This window comes from Zootoca vivipara, chromosome 4 (genome assembly GCF_963506605.1).
Source record: "Zootoca vivipara chromosome 4, rZooViv1.1, whole genome shotgun sequence".
NCBI lineage: Eukaryota > Metazoa > Chordata > Lepidosauria > Squamata > Lacertidae > Zootoca > Zootoca vivipara.
Window position 1 is genome coordinate 42,231,092 of NC_083279.1, and position 24,303 is coordinate 42,255,394.

Below are 24,303 nucleotides of genomic sequence, written 5' to 3' on the forward strand. Positions count from 1 at the left end.
AGCAGGATTTCTTTCCCTTCCCATCAGCCAAGCAGCAATTCCTGCCAAGCAATGGATGCTTATTTTCTTCCTTCTTTTTGCCTCTTCCTTGCACTTTCTGAATCCTTTATCTGTTGCCATTTGCTTGTCTCACTTTATTTCACAGTTCTTTTTATCACAAACCGCTGTCCTGTTGCCTTTTCTTCTCTGGACACCTTCCACCTTCTCACACATTTCAAGTTCTTTTTTCCTCACACCTTTTCCTACTTTCTTTTACCTGCTATTATTGCCGTCACTATAGACATTCACAGCCATTCCATCACACATAATTGATCTGATCAGAAACAGCTAAATTTCCTTTTCTTCCCTCCTTCACACACTAAAATCTACTTCTGCAAGGAGCAGGGGAATGGAAGCAGGGACATTTGAGGCATTAAGAACTAACATTTCAGCATTCCAGGATATTTCTATTCCTGAAGAAGTCTAGAAAACCATAGAAATAGTCTTCAAAGTGAATAGAATGCTCCTGCTCTATTTAGAGCTCCCTCAAGAGAGGTTTTGCTATAAGATCTGGGACGTAAGAAATATGTACCTTATTGGGAAGAGCCTTATACCTTTCCCGTCACATTATTGCAGCCCTCCCAGAAATTGTTAGAATGGATTTTTCACCAGAATAACACATTCTAGTTCAGGCACCATGTGTAGTACTCCTTTGGCCTGGACAGCTTTAGCAAGTGTCCAGCGTGGCAGTGACAGCTTTGTAGCAATCCACCTGAAGGTCCTGACACACTGGTTGAAAACTTGTGAAGTATAAAGATCAGGGATAGATGGCTTAATTTTCTGTATTGTTTTCCTAAGTTAGCACTTGTAGGAATTTGCTTCACTCATTCACCCCATTCCTAAGAAAGTATCCTTAATTCTGTTGTTGCACGACAGCACAAACTTATACATGTCTACTCAAAAGTAAGACCCACTGTATTCAAAAGGGTTTATGCCCAAGTAACTTGTGTATAGGATTGTGCTGTGACTTGCTTTCAAGAGTATAAAAGAGTACACCAATATCTCAGGAAGGAAGTTTGTCCTTACCATGGTAGAAAAAGAATGATCACTCATGTACTGTGATTGGACAATAGTAATGACAATAGTAATAATTTCTTTAGATGTTCTTCACACTAGACTTCCCTAGGCTTGTTAAACTCCTGTTTTATTTTTCAGCTTAAATTACTAGGCTGTAATGCTTCCTTAGATTCCAGATAAGATATTTCCCCCATTATTATTATTATTATTAATAATTATTAATATTATTTTAAAGGCAATGGTTAAGGGCAATAACAACTGTCGGGACCATGAAGACAGCTTTGCCCATACTTACTAAGCCTTGGTTCATACATGAAGCCCAGTATCATGGTGGATGAAATGTGCATATGTATTCCTGTCTCCATTTTGAGATAATTTGGGTGTGAACTGAATGCTGTATTTCAGGCACGTCCAACAGGTAGATCATGATCTACTGGTAGATCACTGGAAGTCTCTGGTAGATCACTAGCTCCCCAAAAAAAGCTCAACAACGTTGGCCCCTCCTAAGAAAAGCTCAGCATTTTTGCCCTGCACCCCTTAAAATGGGCTTTCCTCCTCCCTAATAAAAGCTCAACAACTTGAACCCCCCCCAAAAAGGGGTAGATCACTGGCAGTTTTTAACTCTGAGTAGATTGCAGTTTCTTGGGAGTTGGCCACCCCTGCTGTATTTGAACATCTAAACACAGAGAAACGTGATTCATGCGGCCTCCCACTTCTTTGAAGGAAGGGGGGAAATCACATGAAACTACTAAATCTATGAACCAAGGCTATGGGTGGGATTCAACTAATAGTTTCCTTCAGTGGAAGCCCTGCGCAGGGACCTCGCTTTGCGTAATGATGCCCTCCCTCTTCCATGCACAGACACTGCACCACCCAAAATTGGCTTGTGGGGTCAGGACAGCCCACAGTGGGAAATTATTCTGTCATGCCAAAATGTTTGACCTGATAGAATGATCACCTTAGCTTGATGTTGAATTCCTCTCTGTTTTTTTCAATTTATACTTCAGACCAATAACTGTAGGGTTCTCATTATTCAGCATACTTGTTTTATAAGGACAGTAATTTTTACCTGCAAAAATTACTGTGGTTCAGGTGTTTGAATTCATATGATGATGATGCACCTTCCTTCTTCAGATCTTCTCTTTGAATATGTGGGTGGTGGCTGGCAAGCTTGCTGCGGATAAGGCTAGCAGGTCCCAGCCCTGTGAACCTGGTTGAACCTGCAGTTTAACTAGTGGATAGGCCTTAGTGCTTTTGCTACTGATAAAATCACTGGAAAAATTATAACTAGAATGAAAATGCCAGACTGTTTTGCAAGTGCAGAGCTACAGCCAGCTTAAACTGCTGATCTCATGAGCTTCTTCAGTCATTAGGAATCAATTATGCCTTATATTTCACAAAGTGATTGTGAGGAATAGGCCTTGAGTGGACAAAAAGCAGCAACTGTTTTATAGTAGCAGCTGTTTCAGATCTATGAAATTCCAGATCTTTTCACTACAATAGAGCACAATTCTGCAAAATGGGTGATTTTTCTAAAGGTGGTACAAACACATGATGTGGTGGTAACATACTTTGTGTGTCAACATCTATTAATTGTTCTTTATGTTATAAGCAATTAGAATATAGTAATAGAAACAACAGTCTACTGCCTTAAAACTTTAGACTACAAAGCTTTATTTATTTCACAAAATGTATATATTACTCAATTGTAGAAAACGACCTCAAAGTGATACCATGTGCTGTTGTATTTTTAGAAAAACAAATTCCTTTTGCAAATTATTCATATTTAATGCTGGTTAATAGAGATAATTCTACTCCATTTTCCAGATGCGAACTGATAGAAAATACATTCATAGAATTGTAGAGTTGGACTAGTGTCATCTAGTCCAACCCCCTGCAATGCAGGAATCCCAACTAAAGCATCCATAACAGATGACAATTGCTCTGCTTCAAAACCTCCATAGACATGGGCAGAGGAAGGGTTGTGTAGTGGGTGTGGGCTGCCCTGGTTGTCACCACTGAGGGGCGTGACAAAAAGCTGGGCGGCACTCACTGCGGGGCCTACAGCGCCCAAGCCACGCATGTCTCCTGGGGGAGACTCAGTGGCTTGGGTGCGTGCAGGCTTAGCACTGCCCAAACAGTCCGCCCACTGCCTCCCCCCCCCAGCTGTAGGGCGGCTAAGTGGGAGGAGGCAGGCAGACTCGAGCAGTGCACCCAAGCGGCTTCCTCCTCCGCTGTCCATGGAAGGCGAGGCCGCCACCACCCGAGGGAATCCATTCCACCGTCAAACAGCTCCTACTGTTAGAAAATTCTTCCTGCTGTTTAGTCAGAATCTCCTTTCTTGTAATTTGAAGCTTGGTTGATGACTCGAGTTCTCAGCAGACCATTTTGAGGTTGGGATTTGAGACTGTCCCTATAGCAGCTCATCAGGACAGCCAACCACCATTCAGCACTGCAGCTCCTGAAACAGTAAGGCTGCAGTGCAATATAAAGTAGTGCTTGGCTGAAGGCCCTCGGGCTTTGTAGTATTGTTATTTCCTTGAGATCAACTCCCATGCTTGTTCTTCCCACCATCACTGTGTTCAAAATACTCATGACTAGAACTGAGATGAGTTTCTAGATTGCTAGAACTGGGTTTCCACTTTCATGTCAAAATTTGTATGTTTAATGAAGGAAGGCAAAGGCCGAGCAAACTGCATGAATTTTTTTTTAAAAAAAAATAGATAGAGGGAGGCGGGTAGCACTGTGGTCTAAACCACAGAGCCTAGGGCTTGCCAATCAGAAGGTTGGCGGTTCAAATCTCCGCGACGGGGTGAGCTCCCGTTGCTCGGTCCCTGCTCCTGCCCACCTAGCAGTTCGAAAGCACATCAAAGTGCAAGTAGATAAATAGGTACCACTCTGACGGGAAGGCAAATGGCGTTTCTGTTCTGGTCGCCAGAAGTGGCTTAGTCATGCAGGCCACATGACCCGGAAGCTGTCTGCAGACGAATGCCGGCTCCCTCGGCCTATAGAGCGAGATGAGTGCACTACCCCAGAGTCGTCTGCGACTGGACCAAATGGTCAGGGGTACCTTTACCTTTTTATGCAAAGGGTCCCAACGGCTGCAGGGCACTGTAGTTTAGGGACCAGGGTAACTCTGTAAAATAGACACAATTTTAACTGGTGTGTGTGTGTGTGTGTGTGTGTGTGAAGACTGATAATTACATACATGTACTTGAGAACTTTAGTCATATTTTTGCAGTCTAGTGTTTAATACAAAAGCATCTTTGCATGTGATAAGTAGGGGATATAAAGACTCTCAAAAACTCAATCAGTAGTGGGTGGAAGCTTCTGAGAGCACTCTTCCATTTGTTTACTTCTCTGTGCAAGTGCAGTTAATGATAAGTAAATTACCTCTGTGACACTGCTGAGAAGTTTATCAAAAATTAAAACCAGGTGCAGATCAAAGATATCCCAGAAGTACATCTGATAATTATGGTAGGATTAGTGTAAAATGAATGCATTTATTACCCATGATATCATTCAATATGTCTAGAGAATAGCGGTACTTTATTTTAATTAGCTGTTTCTTTCACTGGGTTCTGTGGTCAAACTATCTTGATAAGAAAACAAGTGTAGCAATTGGTCAGAATGCTTGTAGCAAATCTTGTTTCAAATTGAAGCAATTTATTTCTTTAAAAAATCTACAACTGAAAAGCAATCAATGGACTTTTCCATTAGAGTAGATCCAGGCTTGTGCTACTGCAAGACTATTGTTAATTGCCTGTAACTAATGATTGCTTTGCCCTCAAATGTAACTCTTCGGCACTCATTCATTTGTTGTGTTTAACAGAATGCCATTTCCCCAAGGAAATGCCTGGTAATTTTCCTCTGCAGTTTTCAGAGCTCTCTCTCGGTCCTTAAACAGGACAAGGCCTGTAATTTAATGTCATAACACAAAGTCTAAACAGATATGAAATGGTGTGCACTTCTTGTTTTTTTCTTCCCTCCTTCCCCTTGAAGTGGGAAATTATTATTTTTATATATATAAAAAAATCTCTCACTCCAAGGACTTTCAAATAAAGTATAATACTTGCAGCTGCTGCAGCCCTCTAACAATACAGTCGTACCTTGGATCCCGAACACCCTGGAACTCAGACGTTTTGGCTCCCAAAGGCTGCAAATCCGGAAGTGATTGTTCCGGTTTGCAAACATTCTTTTGGAACCCGAATGTCTGCGGCTTCTGAATAGCTGTAGGAGCTTCCTGCAGCCAATCAGAAGTCATGATTTGGTTTTCGATCATTTTGGAAGTCGAACGACTTCCAGAACGGTTCAACCAAGGTACGACTGTAATGCAAAATGCAGCAGCCCTGTAACAATAATGCAACATGTAGCATAAGGCAAGAGTCCATTGACAATATTGGATATGTCCAGCTGCTCTGGCTGAAATTTTGTAAAGTCATGTGACCACAGCCTTCCAACTGTACTGATTTAATCAAGGAAGTTCCAAATATTTTTGGGAAGTGAGAGTCATGGGACTGTTTTGGATTGGATACATGTACCAACAAGTGGATTTTGTGTTGGAAACATGCCATGCTACAAGTAATGTAGGAGTATGGGATGTTACATTGCTTCTGGAATGAAAAGCATTTGGTGCAAGTAGTAAGGTCAATGGAGAATACTCTCAGTTTCTCCAGATTGATTCTGGCTTGGCAAGCAGTGTGTGAGAAGTGGAGAGATTCAGTGCAATTTAGAGTAGAATTAAGCAAACTTACGTCCTGTTGATTTCAGTGGGACCTACGTCCCACTTCATGATTTTTTTCTGTTTGATCTTGTAATAATTCCAGACTAGTTTCTCTATACTAGTATTTTCCCCTTGCCTTAATGCATCATCATTACAGCAGGCATATAAATGGTGTATTTTGCACCTAGCAACCTGGCACATTAAATCCCTATCTTCTGGTTACCACTGAACAACTGCATCACATGTGGCAGAAAAAGATAAACAGCAACGTAGTAAGCCAGTGCTGTACAATTTCCATTTCCATTTATTTTCTAAGCCATTTTATTACTATTCTAATGAAACTGTTGTGGGTTTATTTATTTGGGGAAAACAAACATCTTTTCTCTATAGATAAGAAATATTCCAAATATGTGGAACCAACACTCCTGATCTTAAAACTGTAGAATATAAAGGAGGTTACATTACCATTCTTAAGAGAACGGTGTGTTAAATAAATCCTTTTTTAAAAAAACAAACATTTAATTACATTTTATTGTCTTCTAGAGAAAACTGAGGCTTTTATAGCAGTTGCATGCATCTCAGTAATAAAAGCATAAAAATACCTAGGCAGTGGAAAGAACTATTATTGCTTATGTTTTTCCCCCTCTAGCTTTTGTATTTCTATAATTGAAATATATGGTATTGAATTGTTATAGCAGCAAATACTAAACAAAAACCATGACAATATAGCACACATGACAATGGGATAAAATTCCCTGTCAAAAAATAGTTTTGATGTTTTGAACCATTCCATAAAGTTTTTCATATTGTAATTGTTTCTGGCCATCGTGTTGCTTTTGATATTGCTGGCTCATATTGTGCAACACAGGAGTTTGTTTGTTTACTAAAAAATTCCAAGAGGCAGTTGTGTCACTTGGTTCTATCACAAACAACAAGGAGTCTTACGGCACCTAAAAGATTACCACATTTGTAATATAATACGTTTTCATGGACTAGTGTACTCTTGATGATCCAGACTCTTGAGTTTTGTTTTGTTTTAAACCTAACTGATAAATAGTGAATAGTCATCATGCCATCACTGGGTATAACAGTAGGTACACATACCCTCTGATAATGGAACTCAGGCTCACTTCACTTATTCATGGTCACGCCATGAACTTCCAGGTCAGGCCCAAGATATGTATAACAGGATGCTGCAGCCCAATATATTGTGGGTAAGTACTTAGCTTCACAGTTGCCTTCCTCACAGGGTTGTTGTGAGGATGAAATACGGAGCATACCATGCAGGGCACCTTAAGCTCCTTGAGGAGAGAGGCAGGCTATAGATAAATATAATAGTTTGTTTGTTTGTTTGTTTGTTTTGCAAAAATCACTAATCTGTAGTGCATACACAACACAGTCCTTTAATTCTGCATTCTCTTTTCCCTTTTCATCTGTCAAACAGTATTGTAAAACTTTTTTATATTGAGCCACAACCACTTTTCTAGGCTGAATGATAGAAATATTACAATAATGTGTTTCAATTTTTATTTTTTATTTTAGAATGACAGACTATTCTTCATCTCTGATTTCAATACAGCTTGTGAAACAACAGAACAGCCTTACGACATTTAGCAATGTTTCTCTTCATTTTACCACCCTTCATTTCCTGTCTTAACAGCAGCAGGAATAATAGTATGGTCACTCGTATGCAACTGTTTGGTAATTGTGAGGGCAATGATGACTTTAACACTTGCAGTTATTATCCGATAAGTGATATTACTAAGGAGATTACTGTTGACAGACAGTATGATTACATTTGTCTTGAGTTGTGTGTTGGTTTTTTTCATCCTTGAAAACTAACCTACATGACAGTGATCTCAATCCACCATGCAATCTCCGGTGGTACAATATAAGACGAGAAAGTGGTCACGTTCCAGCTCTGAATGTCAGAAATGACAAATTGGGGTGATTTGCAACATCTAAGAGAGAAAGAAAAAAGGCAAACCTGTTTATGGAGAGTTGAGAAGGGAAGATGAATTGCATATCAACAGGGAATGGTGTCAGTGATATTAAAACACAACCGATCCATGAGAAACTGGGAGACATGAAATAATTTGTCTTCACATATTTAAATTGGGGGGGGGTATATATTTAGTTTCATCCTACATGGCTGGCAAAAACTCCTTGAGCAATGCAACCGCATATGTAAATAGTTGTGCATAACCATGGTTTTTGCTTCCTGTAAAAAATGGTGTTATACCTGTGACAACAAACTAGTAAAACACATGCTCTTTCTTTAGACAGAATATTTAAATATCATGTATCTTTGAACTGTTGACGGCATTTTCTGCTCCCCACAACATGATAATAAATGGCTGCCTTTAGTTCAGAATGTGGTGGTTATTAAGTTTTATAATTCTTTGCAGAGCTGATGTATACAGTTGAGCTTGCTGGCGGGCTTGGTGCTATTCTGCTGCTACTTGTTTGTTTAGTGACTATCTACAAGTGCTACAAGATTGAGATTATGCTATTCTACAGGAATCATTTTGGTGCTGAAGAACTAGATGGAGGTAAGCAAGCAAGCCTCTCCATATACCCTTTTTTATTTAAACAAACAAACAAAAAACCCCATGGAATTTTAATTTGAAACAAAGTTAAAATAAAGGCAACAAAAAGGAAGAACGCAGTCAAACCACAAGATCACCAAAGAACAGCGAAAAGAAGACTCACTGATTCCAATCCTTCGTATATCATGGGTAAGCCTACAAAACAAATAGAGTAAAACGTGCTAAAGGGAACAACTGAGGGAATCAGGATATGTAAATGATGCAGACAAGTCATTGGGCCTCTCCAGACTGATGTTTTATTGCAGGTGTATTCTGCAACATATTATTGGCACACTAATAATGCCTTAGTGGTGGATTTATTATTAGTTCTGTAATGTTTCCCCAATGTTTTCCCACCTTATTGCTGTCCAGAATGGCTATGATGCCACAAAGGTGGGAGAAAATTTGCCCCCAGAAAATTTGCAGTATGAGTAGTTACAGAATTTCAGCAGAAAATTACAGGACTAGAAATGAAGCAGTAAGATGATTCCAAAACTTTTGCAGGAGCAAGTAGTCTTGAAAGCAGGATCACGTATGACCATCTTGATAGAATCATGAACACAATTAATCAGGAATGCTGAATAAAAAGGATGTCTAGAAGGGGACCATAGTCAGAAAAAAAAAATGCCTATGCATGTGTAATTCAGCATTGTTGTTTGACCAGAAATCTGACCTGTTCACCAGGAATATTTCTATATATGTCCTCTCGTTCAGTGGGCTTACATTCAACTATGAATGTTTCAAATTACAATATAAGTGCTGTATTAAAATACAGGGGAGGGGGAGAGATTACTAAAACGTTACTATTCTACAGCAGTGCCATTGCAGATCAGGTCAAGAAATTTAAGAAACACTTTAAACCACACATGTGTGCTTCTGTCAGAGTCTCATAGGAGTGTGTCCTAAACACAGCCATCTAAATCTAGATCAGTTTAATTCTACTTTCTGGGGATGACATTGTAACAGATCTTCAACCTAATTGTTGAACCAGCATTTATTTTCTAGGTTTACTTCAGTGACCTAGAGAGGTCATTTTTTTCAACACTTCCTGGTTAACAGAATCTGAAATTTGTAGTATCCAGAGGGCTTGATAGAAGCATCTGGTGTTAGAACATTAGTTAGAAAATAGTGTCAATGTATTTTTCTGCAATTGGTGTCTGCAGAATAATTTTCTCATCGTACATTCAAAGTACATATGCTCTGATCAGTCCATTCTTTCAACATTATTAAGTACATAGTAATAAATTATTCAACAAGAGATAGCACACATGTAAATGGACAAAACATTGTACAATTATTCACTAACCAGTAAAGAATAAGCTGTTCCCCCACTCTATAAACACTTGTGTATTGTTCCCCATAAGATGCTGAAATTTAGCAACGGCATGTGAAAGGAGCACTCCCAGTAATTCTGCATGCATGGGGATAGGGTGGGACAAGGAGGATGCAAGGGTTAAGGGAGCTGCAGGTTGGCAGTATTATTGCCCCACTGGTGTGTGTAAACCTATGGCACACTATTGGTACCAGACCAGAGCTTTCCCAACCTTGCCACTGTATTGCCCTTACCACTGCTTCTGGAAGGGAAGTACTGCTGCTCATGGGCCACTACTATTGAGATGTTAATGATATTAGCTGCCCCACACTCATGGTTAATCATATACATATACTCTGCAGTTTATTATACGCAATTTCCCATTTTCCTGAAATACCCCACAAATATGTGGTACATTTCAAAACTCTAGTATTTCAGCTTATTAGAGATATAGGTGAAATAAAAATGGAAATTGTTAATATCTTTATCTGGATCCAAAGTGAAAACTGCTACTACTACTAATTATTGTCGTTGTTGTTGTTTGGTTTTGTTATTTGACATTGGCTTAAATATGATTGAATTTCTTTTAGCACAGAATTCAATTTAGCAGTGATTATTCTTGACAGACTGACAGTTATGATTAACCTTAGGTACTTAATAGAAATTAATATTCACCTGGAACAGTCAACCTTGTAGTACAGGTTCATTCTCCTTATGGTTGTTAGGCTTGATTACTGACTTGTTCCAATTTATTAAGACTCTTGATAGAGGTGAACATTCATTTATTAGATCTAACAGTTTAGAAATTGAGGGAAATAGATTAGAAAAAAAGCAATAAAGTACAAACAGCATCTAATCACACTTTATATCTCTTTGCTATAATTTTCACTCCAATAATGTCTAAATTATGCTGGTTTTGCACTAGCAAAAATACACTATATGCCAGGCATTTGCTAAATTAGGGTTACCAGACGTCCCCGGTTTCCAGGGACAGTCCCCAGATTTGCAAATCTGTCCCTGGACAAATTCCATCCCCGGAATGTCCCCAGATTTACAAATCTGTCCCCGGGAAATGTGGCAGCAGCAGCCTCAGCAGCCCAGAGCCAGCCTGGTAGTGCATTTGGCTCTGGCTGGCTTCAGGAGCCGCTCACTGCTTGCTGCTCACTGCCATGGCGCCTGCCATTTTTTCTCTCCAGAAGTACCATATGATGTGTCTTATGCGCAACACATCATATGGGGACTTCCAGAAAGTAAAAATGGCGGGCGCCACAGCCACAAGCAGCTCCTGAAACCAGCCAGAGCCAAATGCACTACCAGGCTGGCTCCAGGCAGCTGCACGGAGTTTTAAAAAAACTGGGCAATGGCGCACCACCCGCCTGCGACTCCCAAACCTCCCCCGATCTCCTGCCCCCTTCCCCCTTGTTTTGACTGATTGGGGGAGGCTCAGGAGTTGTATCATCCGCATATTAGTGGCACAACTTCAGATCTTTATATAGCCTTTGCTGGTTTTGTGTAGGTGTTAAAACAATATTGTGCCCATTTCTTCCTGGATCAAATAAATTTTAAAGATTAGCTTCATACGTTGTTAGAGACATAAAAAAAATATTTATATTGTAAAATGAGAAATAAATATACTCGTATACCATTCTATCAGAAACCATCTAGTCCTGGGGCTTTCGTTACTGGCATTGATTGAATGACACAACAAATGTCATGATAATGATATAATAATCACATGAACTGATCTTCATTTTCAACTGGTAGATTAATATTCTGAAAGAGCTCTTTAAGATTATTATGATTAGATCTAACAAGGGAACTGCATGAGGGAGCAGGGGCAGGCTGCTTTAAATACCTGAAGCGTGGACCCAAGCGAAGCCTACTGGCCTCAGTTGGTCCCACCTCCCAGGAAGAGGCTGCCCCCAAGCCTGCTTGCAATAATTCACCAGGCAGGCCTAGAATCCGACCTCCTGGATGACTCAGAGGACCAACTGGCTCCCCCCTTGCCAGAAGACTCCTGCTGGCCTTTAGCCCCGCAGGCCCGCAACAACAACACCTCGACAAGTGGCTAAGAACTTACATAGTTCTTCATGGAACTTCTTTGGGCAATGGTTCCTGTTAACTAGACTGTCTGCAAAGCTTCTGTTTCTGTATTGCTTTTAATATAATGCCAGTAGCTCAATAGCTGCCTCTTCAGACACCTAGCAGAACTGTGCAGTTTTAGAACTCAAACAAATTTACAGCCATTGGGATCTGGGTCATTTAGGGTGATATCCAACGGTGTTGTCCTATTTGTGCAACAGGCATCTCCTTACACAAATAGGACATGCTTCATTCCCCTCTACGGCTCCCCCACACCCCAAAATCTGCTTCAGAGGGTTGGAGTAGATGGATGCTGCAGGGAGAGGATAGGATGAGGAATTCTTCTCTGAAGGTAGTCCTGTTCAGGGAAGCTTTTAATGTCTGACATTTTTATCATTATTTTTATATTTTGCTAGAAGCAGCTCAGAGTGGATGGAGTATAAACAATATTAATAATAATAATAATAATTATCATTATCATTATCATTATCATCATCATCCATTGCATCTGCTATTGTGACATTGGATCTCACTCTTTGTTTTGAGACCACACGATATCAGTATTAAATGAAGCATTTCTGTCATGAAAAGGAGCAAATACAAAATTATAACATCACCAATAATTAAAGAAGAAGAATCTATTGACGTCTGTGGGTAAAAACTAATAAAGAAAAAAAATGTTTGGAACATTAGCTATAGATAAGATTCTTTGGTCTATCCATAAAATCACTGCAATATGGCTTTTCCCTGCGTCAGCTGTTTTCAGCACTTCAAAATGAATTTCATATGGACCAAAGTGCTACTCTTCTTGCTCAAGATGAAACCCCATTAGCAAATGCTCTGCCAGCTGGATCTTTCTCCAATCTATAACTATCACTAGTACATATATAGGTTTCTTTTCTGCTGCTTTTATTATTTGAAATGCATTTTAAAACTGGATTTGCTCATTAACACTTTAACTTTTCATGTTAAACCTAATAGGGGAGGGCTAAAAAAAATCACATAATGTATTATGCCACCAATAATTATTGCACTCATTTACCGGTATTTATTTTGTTGATATAAATTACCGAGTTCATTTAATATCTGCATTTCATCCTTCTGTACCGTTGCTGCAACGTCTCTGTTTTGTAGGTTTTTCAGGAAAAGAAAAACCTCAGCTTCTGACTTATTCCTAATGCCTGCCTTTTATGACTTACTAATAAACACACATCCAACAAAGAAGCTGAAAACTAACATTTTGTCAGAAATCTTACTAAAGCACAGTATTGCCTATTCAGCTTTTCCTTTTAACCTACATTTATTTCCCATTAGATGATTATTTTACAACTCCTTTGTTGTGCATAAAGAGATAAGTTTGTAGACACTGAATTTTCACCTCATTCATTTTGATTTCTTAAACTTCATAAATGACTTGATTCTGTATTTCCATTAACTGACTGTCCTGAAACTTTGCCAGAATGTCCCACAGTTACCTTCTGTAGTTAATCTTACGAGAATTATCAAGGCAGATTATTACTCCACCAAGTAAAAAAGCAACACATTCAACTTACTTGAATTTGAATAATCGTAACACACTGGATGTGCGGAGTCAGATTGTCAGGTCATCTATCCCTGTATACCCTTTGTTGAGTGGCACCCTCTAAGATCTATAGTGTATGTCCTTTCCCATTCTGCTATCTGGGATGGTTTGACTGAAGGTTCTTGGACTGAACCTAGGACCTTCTGCCTAGTCTTTCCTTGTCTTAGATTTAAATCATTGTTCTGTGATCAGTCTATGACACTGCGCTTTTGCTAGATTTTTGCCCACCTGAGCTCCTTTAGTGCAGTGTTTAAATCTAATAAATAAATAAATAAGCAAGCAGGATTTATTTATTTTAATGGGATAGCCTATGTTTGTAATAGATTATCTGTGCAGATATATAAAGGCAGAAAATATACAATTTGGCCATTCGTTTATTCCCTATGCCTTAGAAAGTTTCTGTAGGTAATTTTTGAATTGGACATATAAATATCGTAACAGAAGAAGCATTTAATACCTCATTATTTAAATTGTTGCAAAACACTAAATCTTACAAAAGTGTTTAACTTTTTCTTAACTGGTTGACTTATCTGTCCTTAATTTATACTTTATTTAAAATTTCAACACGTAACAGAGAAAAACAAAAGTTTTGACTCTCAGACTCAAGCTGACTTCTAAGAATTTGTGGCAATGCATAGAGAGATTTTTGTTCTAAGTGTTGAAGAGTGGAATTTGTTTTTCAGATAAGTATTTCTGAACATTTTAGAGTAAAACTAAGCAAACGTCTATCATTAATAATAGATCATTCAGTTTGGGTCCAACTAATTAAATAGCATTGCATTTGGTGTCTATATCAATTTCAGAGCTGAGCTGACAACTGAAAGTCAGCAAAAGAATAAACAATATAGGTCTTTTTGTTATTGTACTTGAAAATGATGGTATGTTGGGCTTCTTGTGCTTCATTTGTTGCTTATTTTATGTCACCCTATTATATTGCAGCATCTAATGTAACATCAAACTATTTGTATAATTCATTTTTAATAAGTGTATATTAAAAACATCACAGAAATGCTGGAATTTAATAATTTATGTGATTGAGACTTCTAAACATTAAGGCATAATGAATTCATAAGAAGACAGCAAGTGATGAAGCCTGCTCTGTTCCCTAGTGCACTTAATATATGTTTCTGCCACTCCCACATGGAAGCCAATGGAAATCTTCAATTAAAAGTACATTTAGCTTGCAATCTTATACACACTTATTGGGGAATAAGATATAGTGAGGTTAATTACTTCTGAGTAAACATGCATAGATTGTGCTGTTAGAATTGTACTGAGAAGCCTTAGTAGGCAACTAACAGTGCAATTGAATGCATGTCTACTAAAAAGTAAGCCAGGAAGACCTGAATGGGATCTCTTCCCAGTTAGGAATGTATTAAGCTCCTGGAACTCTTGGAATCTTGCACCACTTGGAGATTGGGGTGGCACACTACGATACTGGCAGCATTTGGAATAAGTACCTATGAAGCAAGACAGAGATTTCAGAAATCAGTTTCTTGCCTTTAATCTCCATGCCAGTTCAGAAGGCTTGGTAAATGTTTTCAGCATTCCAGCTTCTATGTGCTCAATAGCAGGTGCTGTTTTTCTTCCTGCGTATAGAAGGAGAGAGGGTAGTATGTTTATCGCTAAAGCATGTTACTCTGACAAAAAGCAAATCTTTCAAATGGCATAATCTATACTTGGAGCCAAAGTGCAAGCAACAAATCAATCGCATCTTCATTTGCAAGATACATTGATAGAAGATTTTAGCTGTGCTTCTTTACATGCTTTTGAAAATTAATTGAAGTTTTATTCAAAGAGGAGGCATGAGCTCACAATGTATCTAAGACTTTGCTAGAGCTTAACTCTCTGTCTGTTTGATCTTTAGCCTGCAAAAAATTGAGAAAGCAGCCATGTGCTAACTATCTTTAGTGCTCTCATCAAAAAACCTAGAGCAGGGGTCCCCAAACTACGGCCCCCGGGCCGGATGCGGCCCAATCGGCCTTCCAATCCGGCCCGCGACGACCCCCGCCGCCCGCTGCCGCCGCCCGCTCTCGCGGCGCGCGGCGCAGCGGCGATCTAAAAAATCGGCAAAAAATCGCCGAAAATTCTTTGTGCGCATGCGTACGGGCCTCTCCCGACCCGGAAGAGGTCATTTCTGGTGCACTTCCGGGTCGGGGGAGGCCCATACGCATGCGCACAAGCGATTTTCGGCGATTTTTTTCCCCGCCCGTGTGCGCGTGCGCATGCGCACGGGCGCGCACTCCCCCGCCCTCCGGCCCGCTGCGCGCGCACTCCCCTGCCGTCCGGCCCACCGCGCGGTCGGCGCGGCGGGCACCGGCCCGCCGCTCGGTAAGTCTGGGGACCCCTGACCTAGAGTCAGAGTAAAGCAAAGCATGCCACTACATTTTATTAAAATATATGCTTGGCCTACGAGAAGTCCAGGTTGGAAATATATTTATGGAGTTGTTCATTGTACAGCAGAGCTTCTAAATTGCACATTATGAACTTGGACTGAGTCCACTTTTCAGTAAGTAATCTAAAATTCTACAAACAGACATAGATCAATAACTGCAAAACTTTCTCATGGCTCTACTGCTTTTTGGTACTACTGAAAATTGGCCATAAGACAATTCCTTTTATTTGCCATCCATTGTGATTCGGATTCAGCTATCATTAGCAGGATGTGGGTGCAACCATAGTATCTGATTCAGGTTGGTGGTTCACCTATTGTAAAATTGACAAATGACTAGGCAAACCATGAAATTATCTATAGCAACACTTGCCTTTCTCTGTGAATTGTTTGTTGCACTGGAGCTAATGTGTATATTCCATCTTCTTCTTATAGCAGTGAAATAACAAGCAGTAGATATTTGCTAGATTAAGTGCTGGATAACAAGAACTTTAGTGGCAATTCTAAATGAGACTGATTGATAATCCTCAAGCCTGATCGGTATCTATGATAGTGACTAAAGAATTCAATTCATGAATCAGTTTTCCTTGTGCTCAGCTTCACCTACATTCTCACTTTCAGTAACCTGTATATGAAATAGATGTTCCAGAATAATGTTGCACAAATGACCATTTATGTAGTTACTTAATTCAGCCATGTTCCCTAGTAGCTTGGAGTTGCACCACAGAGAAGCAGATTTCAATATGCAAGTGAAGATGGTCCATGTCAACTCAGTGCACCATTGTTCATATTAAACTTGCATTAATGACCACATCTTTTCATTGAAATGTATCCTTTTTCCTTATCCCATCTAAATAAAGCTAGATAATATCATTCACTAGTAAAAAAAAAAAATTCCTACTGTTGTAATATGGCTACTTCCACTACAGAAGACAGTATGCCTCTGAATCAGAGTCACAAAGCTCTGCATACTGACATCCCATTGACATGTGGTTTGCTACTGTGAGAACAGAATGGTAGACTAGATGGGCTCCTGGTCTGATCCAACAGATTCTTATCTTCTTAGAACTAAACACATGGAAGGGTAACTGTGATTATAGCTCCTGGCTTCCTATACCTCAGTCTCATTTATCCTGCCTACCCTGCCCCTAACACTCACATATTTGCAATGGGGACATCAACATGTGGGATTTTTAATTCTTTGGAAACTTATGCAAGTGCATCCCAAATAAGTGGGTTTCCCCTTTGCAGATTTCTGCAGTTAACATGTGAATACAGTATTGTGGGGGCAGGGAAGGGTAGCAAGACATGCAATGTCAGAGAAAGGAGGACCTTTTCACTTTACTCCACATATAGAGATCATATCTGCAAAGGGTCTGTGCTTTGTTTTGCATATAGCCAGACATCAGCACTGCCTTAAGTTGGCAAGCTGTTGTTTTTACAGCTGTGCCTGAAAGGTAAAAAGGAGTAGAGTGAAAAAAATATTAGCAAATAGCTGAATTCAGCATTGAATCACTAGCATTACTTATGGTACAGAGTAGGATATTCAATCAGACCTTTTTACAAGCAATTGATATTCTCTATAGCCTGTGCATAATGCTGTCTAGAGAGTTAGATGGATGTTAACATTTCATTACTCCTGCCATTGATTTCTCCCTACTTTCTTCACAACAAACATCAAAATGTGACCTCTTATTCCACTGAATTAGTTCCAGAGCACTTGGCATTATTGACCCCTTAATGAAAATTAATGGTGGCTTCTTTCATTCAATCTTACAAGTAAGCAAACAGAATGCATATATTGAAAAGAGTACATTTATTTCCCATTGGAAAAGAAATAATATTATATTCCAAACAAAAGCTCACCTTAATGCAATGAACTGGGTTCATTGAAACAGAAATAAAAATGATGGCTTTCATTGCAGTATCCATTATCTTTTTACGCATACATACTTGCACCCACCAGATTTGTTTTCAAATGAATGTTAGAAGTGGGGTGGGGGGGAGGGCTGATCTGTTACTTCTCAAACAAATTCTTCTCACATTATTTGCAAAACTTTGCATTTATAATTTCAGTTTTTCCAACAATTCCAATTATGCATGATTTATGATATTTCTTAAAAATGGGCAAGTTGAGCCATAGAATTTCAGTTTCATTTATTAGCAAAGGGATGACCCAGTCTCCTTCCCCTTCCCATATTCGCTGTATTACACGAGTTCCCTGCCACCATCCCTATTCCCACTGACAGTAGTCCCACACACAGGTATTTGTTCTTGTGGGAGAAAGGCATACAACTTTGCTACATGCAAGAGAGATGTGAAATCAGGACCATGCTGGCTAAAAAGAGCTCCTTCTAAAAGCAAATTTTGAAACTTTATATTTGAATCCTGAAATCCTAATGAAGATACTAATTTTGAATCTGACAATGATTTGAACAGGAGAGCTTATAATATTGAAACCATTTTTTTTTCAAAATGCGTTCTCAGAATCCAGAAATCTGCCTTTTTTTCTGTTTATAACATGCTAAAGAACAGATCAATACTGTACATGGTTATTTTTGAACTTCCACTATGTGCACATCCATCCTTCATAAGTTTTCAGTAAATGAAAACATGAGGTGTGATCCAGTGATGTGCCTGTACTTTTGTCACACAACTGTGTACACACCATACATGTTAGGGATATAGAAAGCACACAACTTCCTCCAAAGGAACTCAAAGATACAATTCCCAGCACCCTTAACACACTAAAGCTCCAGAAGCCATGTGCTTTAAACCTATGGTGTGTAAACAAGCCAAAAGTTCAGGTGACAGCTTCCAGCTTGAAATGGACAGGGTGATTTCAGGGAGTGGTAACATTTCAAACTAGTGGAAATTTAAAAAGCAGCTTTTAAATAGAAAATTCTGCTTAAATGCAGATGGTTGTTTCTCATGATCAAAATGAGTGAAGCTCTTCCTTCTATCCTCTAAAATTTCCTAGTTTATCTAAAGGGGCATTTGTCCCTAGTGTAAAGGCACCCCTCCAATAAGGTGATTGTCTGTCTCATAAACAAATATTCTGCCTTACAAACAAACAAAATCCTAAGACCAAGAAAAAGGAGCAGAATACACTAGGCTACACATAGAATGACGCAAACATAGCCAGATAGTGAAGTATGGAAGCGGGGAGAAAACAGCAACACTGGTAACAGGGCAGAAGATTTCAGATCAGACTATATCTCTTGGGAAAAGGGGAAATATCAAGTATGTCTTCTATCTTTCTTCTGTCCCTATTCCCCTTCCCTTTAAAACTGCAGATAACAAAGATTATGATGCATACCTGTCATACACCAAAGTGGATCCTGACCAGTGGAATCAAGAAACGGGGGAAGAAGAAAGATTTGCTCTTGAGATCCTACCAGATATGCTTGAAAAGCATTATGGGTACAAATTGTTCATTCCTGATAGAGATTTGATTCCAACTGGAAGTAAGTTTCAATTCTGTGTGTGTATGCATACGTTTGTTTGTATACCAGTATCTTTACACACACACACACACACACACACACACACACACACACACGTTTATTTTTTAAGATATATATTTAATGCAGTTTTGTTTCAATGCTGACTCGTAAAAAAAACTGTAGTAAAGTTTAGTGGTAATACTACCAGTTACAAATATTAGATTCAATGTATTCTCTTTAGCTAAAAGAAAGAAGAAATTGAATGTCCATTACACCCTGATAAATCATGCAAACCCAATATCAAGTGTTCCAAGAACTTGATATGTATAATGTATCCAAAAATTGAGGATACAAAATAAAATTATTCAAAGTCACAACATATTGTGAAAAATATCATTTAACAATAAGACCAGGCTGAAAGGTGTCTGTAAACTGTTCAGAAGTGCCCTGAAAATGCCTCTCAGATCACCTTTTTTTCAATGCACCTGTTTCACAGTGCTTCTCCTCCTCGCAGCTCCAATCATCACCATTATCACCATCTCCTCAAAGTCCCCCAGAGCAACGGCTGGAAGTATCTTCCTCCCCCTGGCTTCAGATGATATAGTATTATTCCTAATAAAATCAGAGTAAGGACCACATTCCTGTTCTGACTCTAAGAGACTTCTTGTCAAACAAAATGGTGCCCATGAGCCACCAGAACATCGCTAGTAATTTGTGGTGGATTTTGACCCTTTCCCCTAAATATGGCTGAAATGCTTTCAACTTTGCCTTTTGCAAATGGGACAATGGAGGGGGTTCAACTCAACCAAAAATTGTAGAACACTCAGTTCAATCCTGTCATGAGTGCAGTGACCATGAAGTGAGGAATCCCCATGGAGTATAACAGTCCCCAATTGTTCACACACACACACACACACACACACACACACACACAATACAGCAGGCTAACATGGCACTTGCCTCATCAGAGCATTAGTGGAAATAGGAAGGTGTTTTTTTCTTGTTGACCTTTTTAATGGGGAGCGCCCACTGTTGCCAATGAGTTCCAGCTGAAAAAAACCCCGGGAATAGGGAATTTATGCATGCCTCTGATATCTTTGTCTAATTCATCTCCTGATTCAAATAAGGTGAATTACAGTTATCGAAAGAGTAATGAGGTGTACATACTCCTTCCAATGTACCTTAACTACTTGACACAGTTCCTGCATGGAGAGAAACAGTGGGGCAAAACAAGGCTTCATTGTGCCCTGCCCGTGCAAGAATAACATAGAATGCACCTCTGAATTAATATGCAGACAGCACATAACTTTGTGGAATTCCTAAATGACACAATATTATGTCTCTAAATAATGGCACATTGAATTGTTTTGAACTGTGAAAAAGTAGGTTAGGTTTGCAAGGAAATTTAAGAACTCAGCTTTTACAACAACAACTACTGCAGAAATGTTCTATTGAGTTGAATTTCTGAATCAGCCTTAAACATACCGGTAGTTTATGTGGGAAAACAGGATTTTTTTCTTACTGTGAATTTCTATTTGCAGATTAGCCTGGAGGACATTCCTCTGATAGGGATGGCACCTCCCACTGGATGTGACAGGCAGGTCTTCTGCCTCCTCTTTAGGGGCAGGAGTCATCCCACTCACCAGACCAACTGAGAGAGAGCAAATATGACCCCTCATCCTATGATAGTCACTGATGCCCACAAGAGAACTGAAACAAAACCTTCAACAGGCATACTGACCATCCTTAAACAGGATAACACATTGAAGTAACAAGTTCCTGGTCTCGAGGAAAGAGGGTAATAGAAAGCTCTAACATAACTGGGTGGGCACAGACGCCCTAAGCCTACTACACCCACCAAACAGTGCAGAGGAAGGTGAGGTGAGCAGAATACCCTCCATCCTAATCTGAAGATAGAAATTCATGGCATTACAGGTTAGCATGTTTTGGCAGTTCAGGATGGAGGACATTTCTTGGACAGGGATATAGCAGAGCAATAAACATACTCAGGGAAGGCTTCCCCTGTACCACTGTAACACATCACCACTTTCTGCAGGGCCTTCCTATCAAATGCCACATCAGCAGAAGAGAACACATCTACCTTCGAGTGTCTAATGAAGGTGTGAGGAGAAGCCCATAGGGCCTCCTTAAAAATGTCAACCATTGGAAAACCACAATGACATGCAGATGAATGGGTGCATAGGCCTTCACAACCAGCCACGAGGTCTGGGTAACAACTTCAGTGGGGTTGTTCCATGACAGATCATCACAAATGTGAAGAGGAAGGGGGAAGGAAAACAATGATGAAGAAAACTAATGCTTCACAGCAGGAATCAAAAAGAGAACAGGGAGCAGAGGAAACACACACAGCCATCACAAATAGAGGCAAAGGGTTTAGGAAAAGTTGGAAAATGCACACTAAACAGGCAGAAGACTTTATACAGACCACCTCCTTCACATCCTACAGATAGGGTTAGTCTGGTGAGTGGGATGGCTCCTACTGAGGCCCGTGCAGAGGAGGGAACAGAGAAAGTACACTTGCCTGGGGCTTTGGAGTGCTAAGCTGGCTGGGGGGCCCTACCAGGGACTGGCTGCTTTTTCATTTGAGTTCATAACTTTATTGTAACAAGACCCTCAGACAAGCTCTGCATGGGCATGCGCCTACCTCTGGAGAGGAGGCAGGAAATTTGGTTGGACCTTGCCTGTCACATCTAGTGGGAGGTGTCAACCCTATGCATGTCCTCCATGCTGATTTGGCAGATTACCACCCCTTGTCTCCCACCATCCAATGCTCTGTTGGATTGCTACCAAAAATCCATGAGCTCTATTCCTTCTCCAGGAAAGGAACAATGGAATACATTGTTACCTTGCAAAAAGCCTCCATGACACTGATCTGCATTGTGGAGGATGGGGCCAAGTCTTTCTCTTTCTCATTTATAAGAAGTATCCAAACTTGGACATCCCAGCTACAGACCAGACTTTATCATTTTCAGCCTTACTAGGAACAATATATCTCCACAAACTTGTTATTAGAACTTCTTCCCTTTTTAAAGAAAGGAGTCTGGTTCCAAGTGAAACAAATGAAAGCTATGTTAGTATTTGAGTTGAATGCGCAGCAGAAAATGAACTGAATCCAGAAACCCAGTTCGAGGAGCACACTTTACCCTGGACACAATTACACTGAGACTCCAGGTTTAGGAAAGTAAGAAGCATTATTATTGGAAATGCATTTTTGAAAGGAAATATTCTACTTCTTTCCTTCCCTTGTAAGTTTTATTAAAAGTACTGTATAATAATAATAATAATAATAATAATAATAATAATAATAATAATAAGGTTTTATATAGCTGAGGTGGAGATGCTCTGAGCCATGCTTGCATTTGCATCTCAACTGAAGGAAGCCCCATGTATGTCTGCTCTCATGAGGGAGGAACAGAGAAAAGGAAGGTGAGTAGGAGGTGTGGTCAGCAACCCTAATATTATCAGTTTAACACTTAAGGAGGATCAACAGCTCAGCACTAGAAGAACACTCTAGGAAGTATGAAGGTTCCTCTCTCTTTCCACCCTTTCTCATGCAGATACGGTACACCAGCCTACCGTGCAAGCTAAGTTGCACTCTGCAACAGGGGTATTCCTCTCTTGGTTCCTAGAATGAAGAATGGGAACTCACTTGGGGGAAATTCTTATTTACCACACATGACTGACCAATAGTTATTTGCAAATCTGTACTGAACGTCTGCATAATGCATAAATAAAAAGGACTTTGTTTTTAAGCAAATTGAAGTTCCGGCATAATTTTTGGCTGACCTTGAGCCTCTCTTGCTTTACAGCATACATAGAAGACGTGGCAAGATGTGTAGACCAAAGCAAGCGACTGATCATTGTCATGACTCCAAACTACGTGGTAAGAAGAGGCTGGAGTATCTTTGAACTGGAAACAAGGCTTCGGAACATGCTAGTTACGGGGGAAATTAAAGTGATACTGATTGAGTGCAGTGAACTTCGGGGAATCATGAACTACCAGGAGGTTGAGGCCCTGAAACATACCATCAAACTCCTAACTGTTATTAAATGGCACGGACCAAAATGCAACAAGTTGAATTCCAAATTCTGGAAACGTTTACAGTACGAAATGCCTTTTAAGAGGATAGAACCCATCACACACGAGCAGGTTTTAGATGTCAGTGAGCAGGGCCCCTTTGGGGAACTGCAGACGGTCTCAGCAATTTCCATGGCTGCTGCTACCTCCACGGCTCTTGCCACGGCCCATCCTGATCTGCGCTCCACCTTTCATAACACGTATCATTCCCAGATGCGCCAGAAACACTATTATCGAAGCTATGAATACGACGTACCTCCTACTGGCACCCTGCCTCTTACCTCAATAGGTAACCAGCATACCTACTGCAACATCCCTATGACACTTATTAATGGGCAGAGGCCACAGACAAAAACTAACAGGGAGCAGAATCCCGACGAGGCTCACACAAACAGTGCGATACTGCCACTCCTACCACGGGAAACCAGTATATCAAGTGTCATTTGGTGACATAAATGCAAGGGGGAACTCGCCCCCCTTGTGTAGAAGCTAAGTCTGCAGTCTGGTGCCTGGAACTACATCCTCGACTGCTGCTGTTAAACATGCATTACAATCTATGAAATATGAGGAAAAACAGGGTCTTGTACATATGTTTTTGCCAATTTCTTTGTAGCATCAGTCTTCCTGTTTTACCCATGTCTCCGGCCATTCACATTTTGACTTTGTTTTATATGTCATTGGGATTTGTATATTTACATTTTTTAAAAAAAGAGAAAAAATGAAGAGACTGCTGTATAGATAGGAAAACCTTTTTGCTTCATTAGTATAGTTTGTTATTTTTTAAAAAAACATTTATTGGGAATGCTTGGACAAAGTTATGTTGAATCCAGAAGCACTATCCATTTGTTGGCCCGCCTAGCCTGATTCCCAGTGGCCATGCTTGCAGCAATTCACCTGTGTGTGTGTGTGTGTGTGTGTGTGTGTGTGTGTGTGCGTGGGGAGGGGGACATTTGTTCTTAGGAGGACCCCACTAATGACTCATAGCCCTATCTTCATTCATTATCCCACTGCTACACTTTACCC

The 24,303-nt window shown here is 39.9% G+C and overlaps 1 protein-coding gene across 1 annotated transcript in view; it reads left to right on the forward strand.

The window, feature by feature from the left end:
• Positions 1-23,800, forward strand: part of IL1RAPL1 (interleukin 1 receptor accessory protein like 1) — a 339,537-nt gene extending 315,737 nt beyond the window's left edge. Inside the window, exons 8-10 of the mRNA XM_060273627.1 lie at positions 8,188-8,331; positions 19,032-19,202; positions 23,012-23,800. Of these exons, the coding sequence (XP_060129610.1) occupies positions 8,188-8,331; positions 19,032-19,202; positions 23,012-23,730 (1,034 nt within the window). The 3' untranslated portion in view covers positions 23,731-23,800. The remainder of the gene's footprint in view (positions 1-8,187; positions 8,332-19,031; positions 19,203-23,011) is intronic.
• The last annotated feature ends 503 nt before the right edge of the window (positions 23,801-24,303 follow it).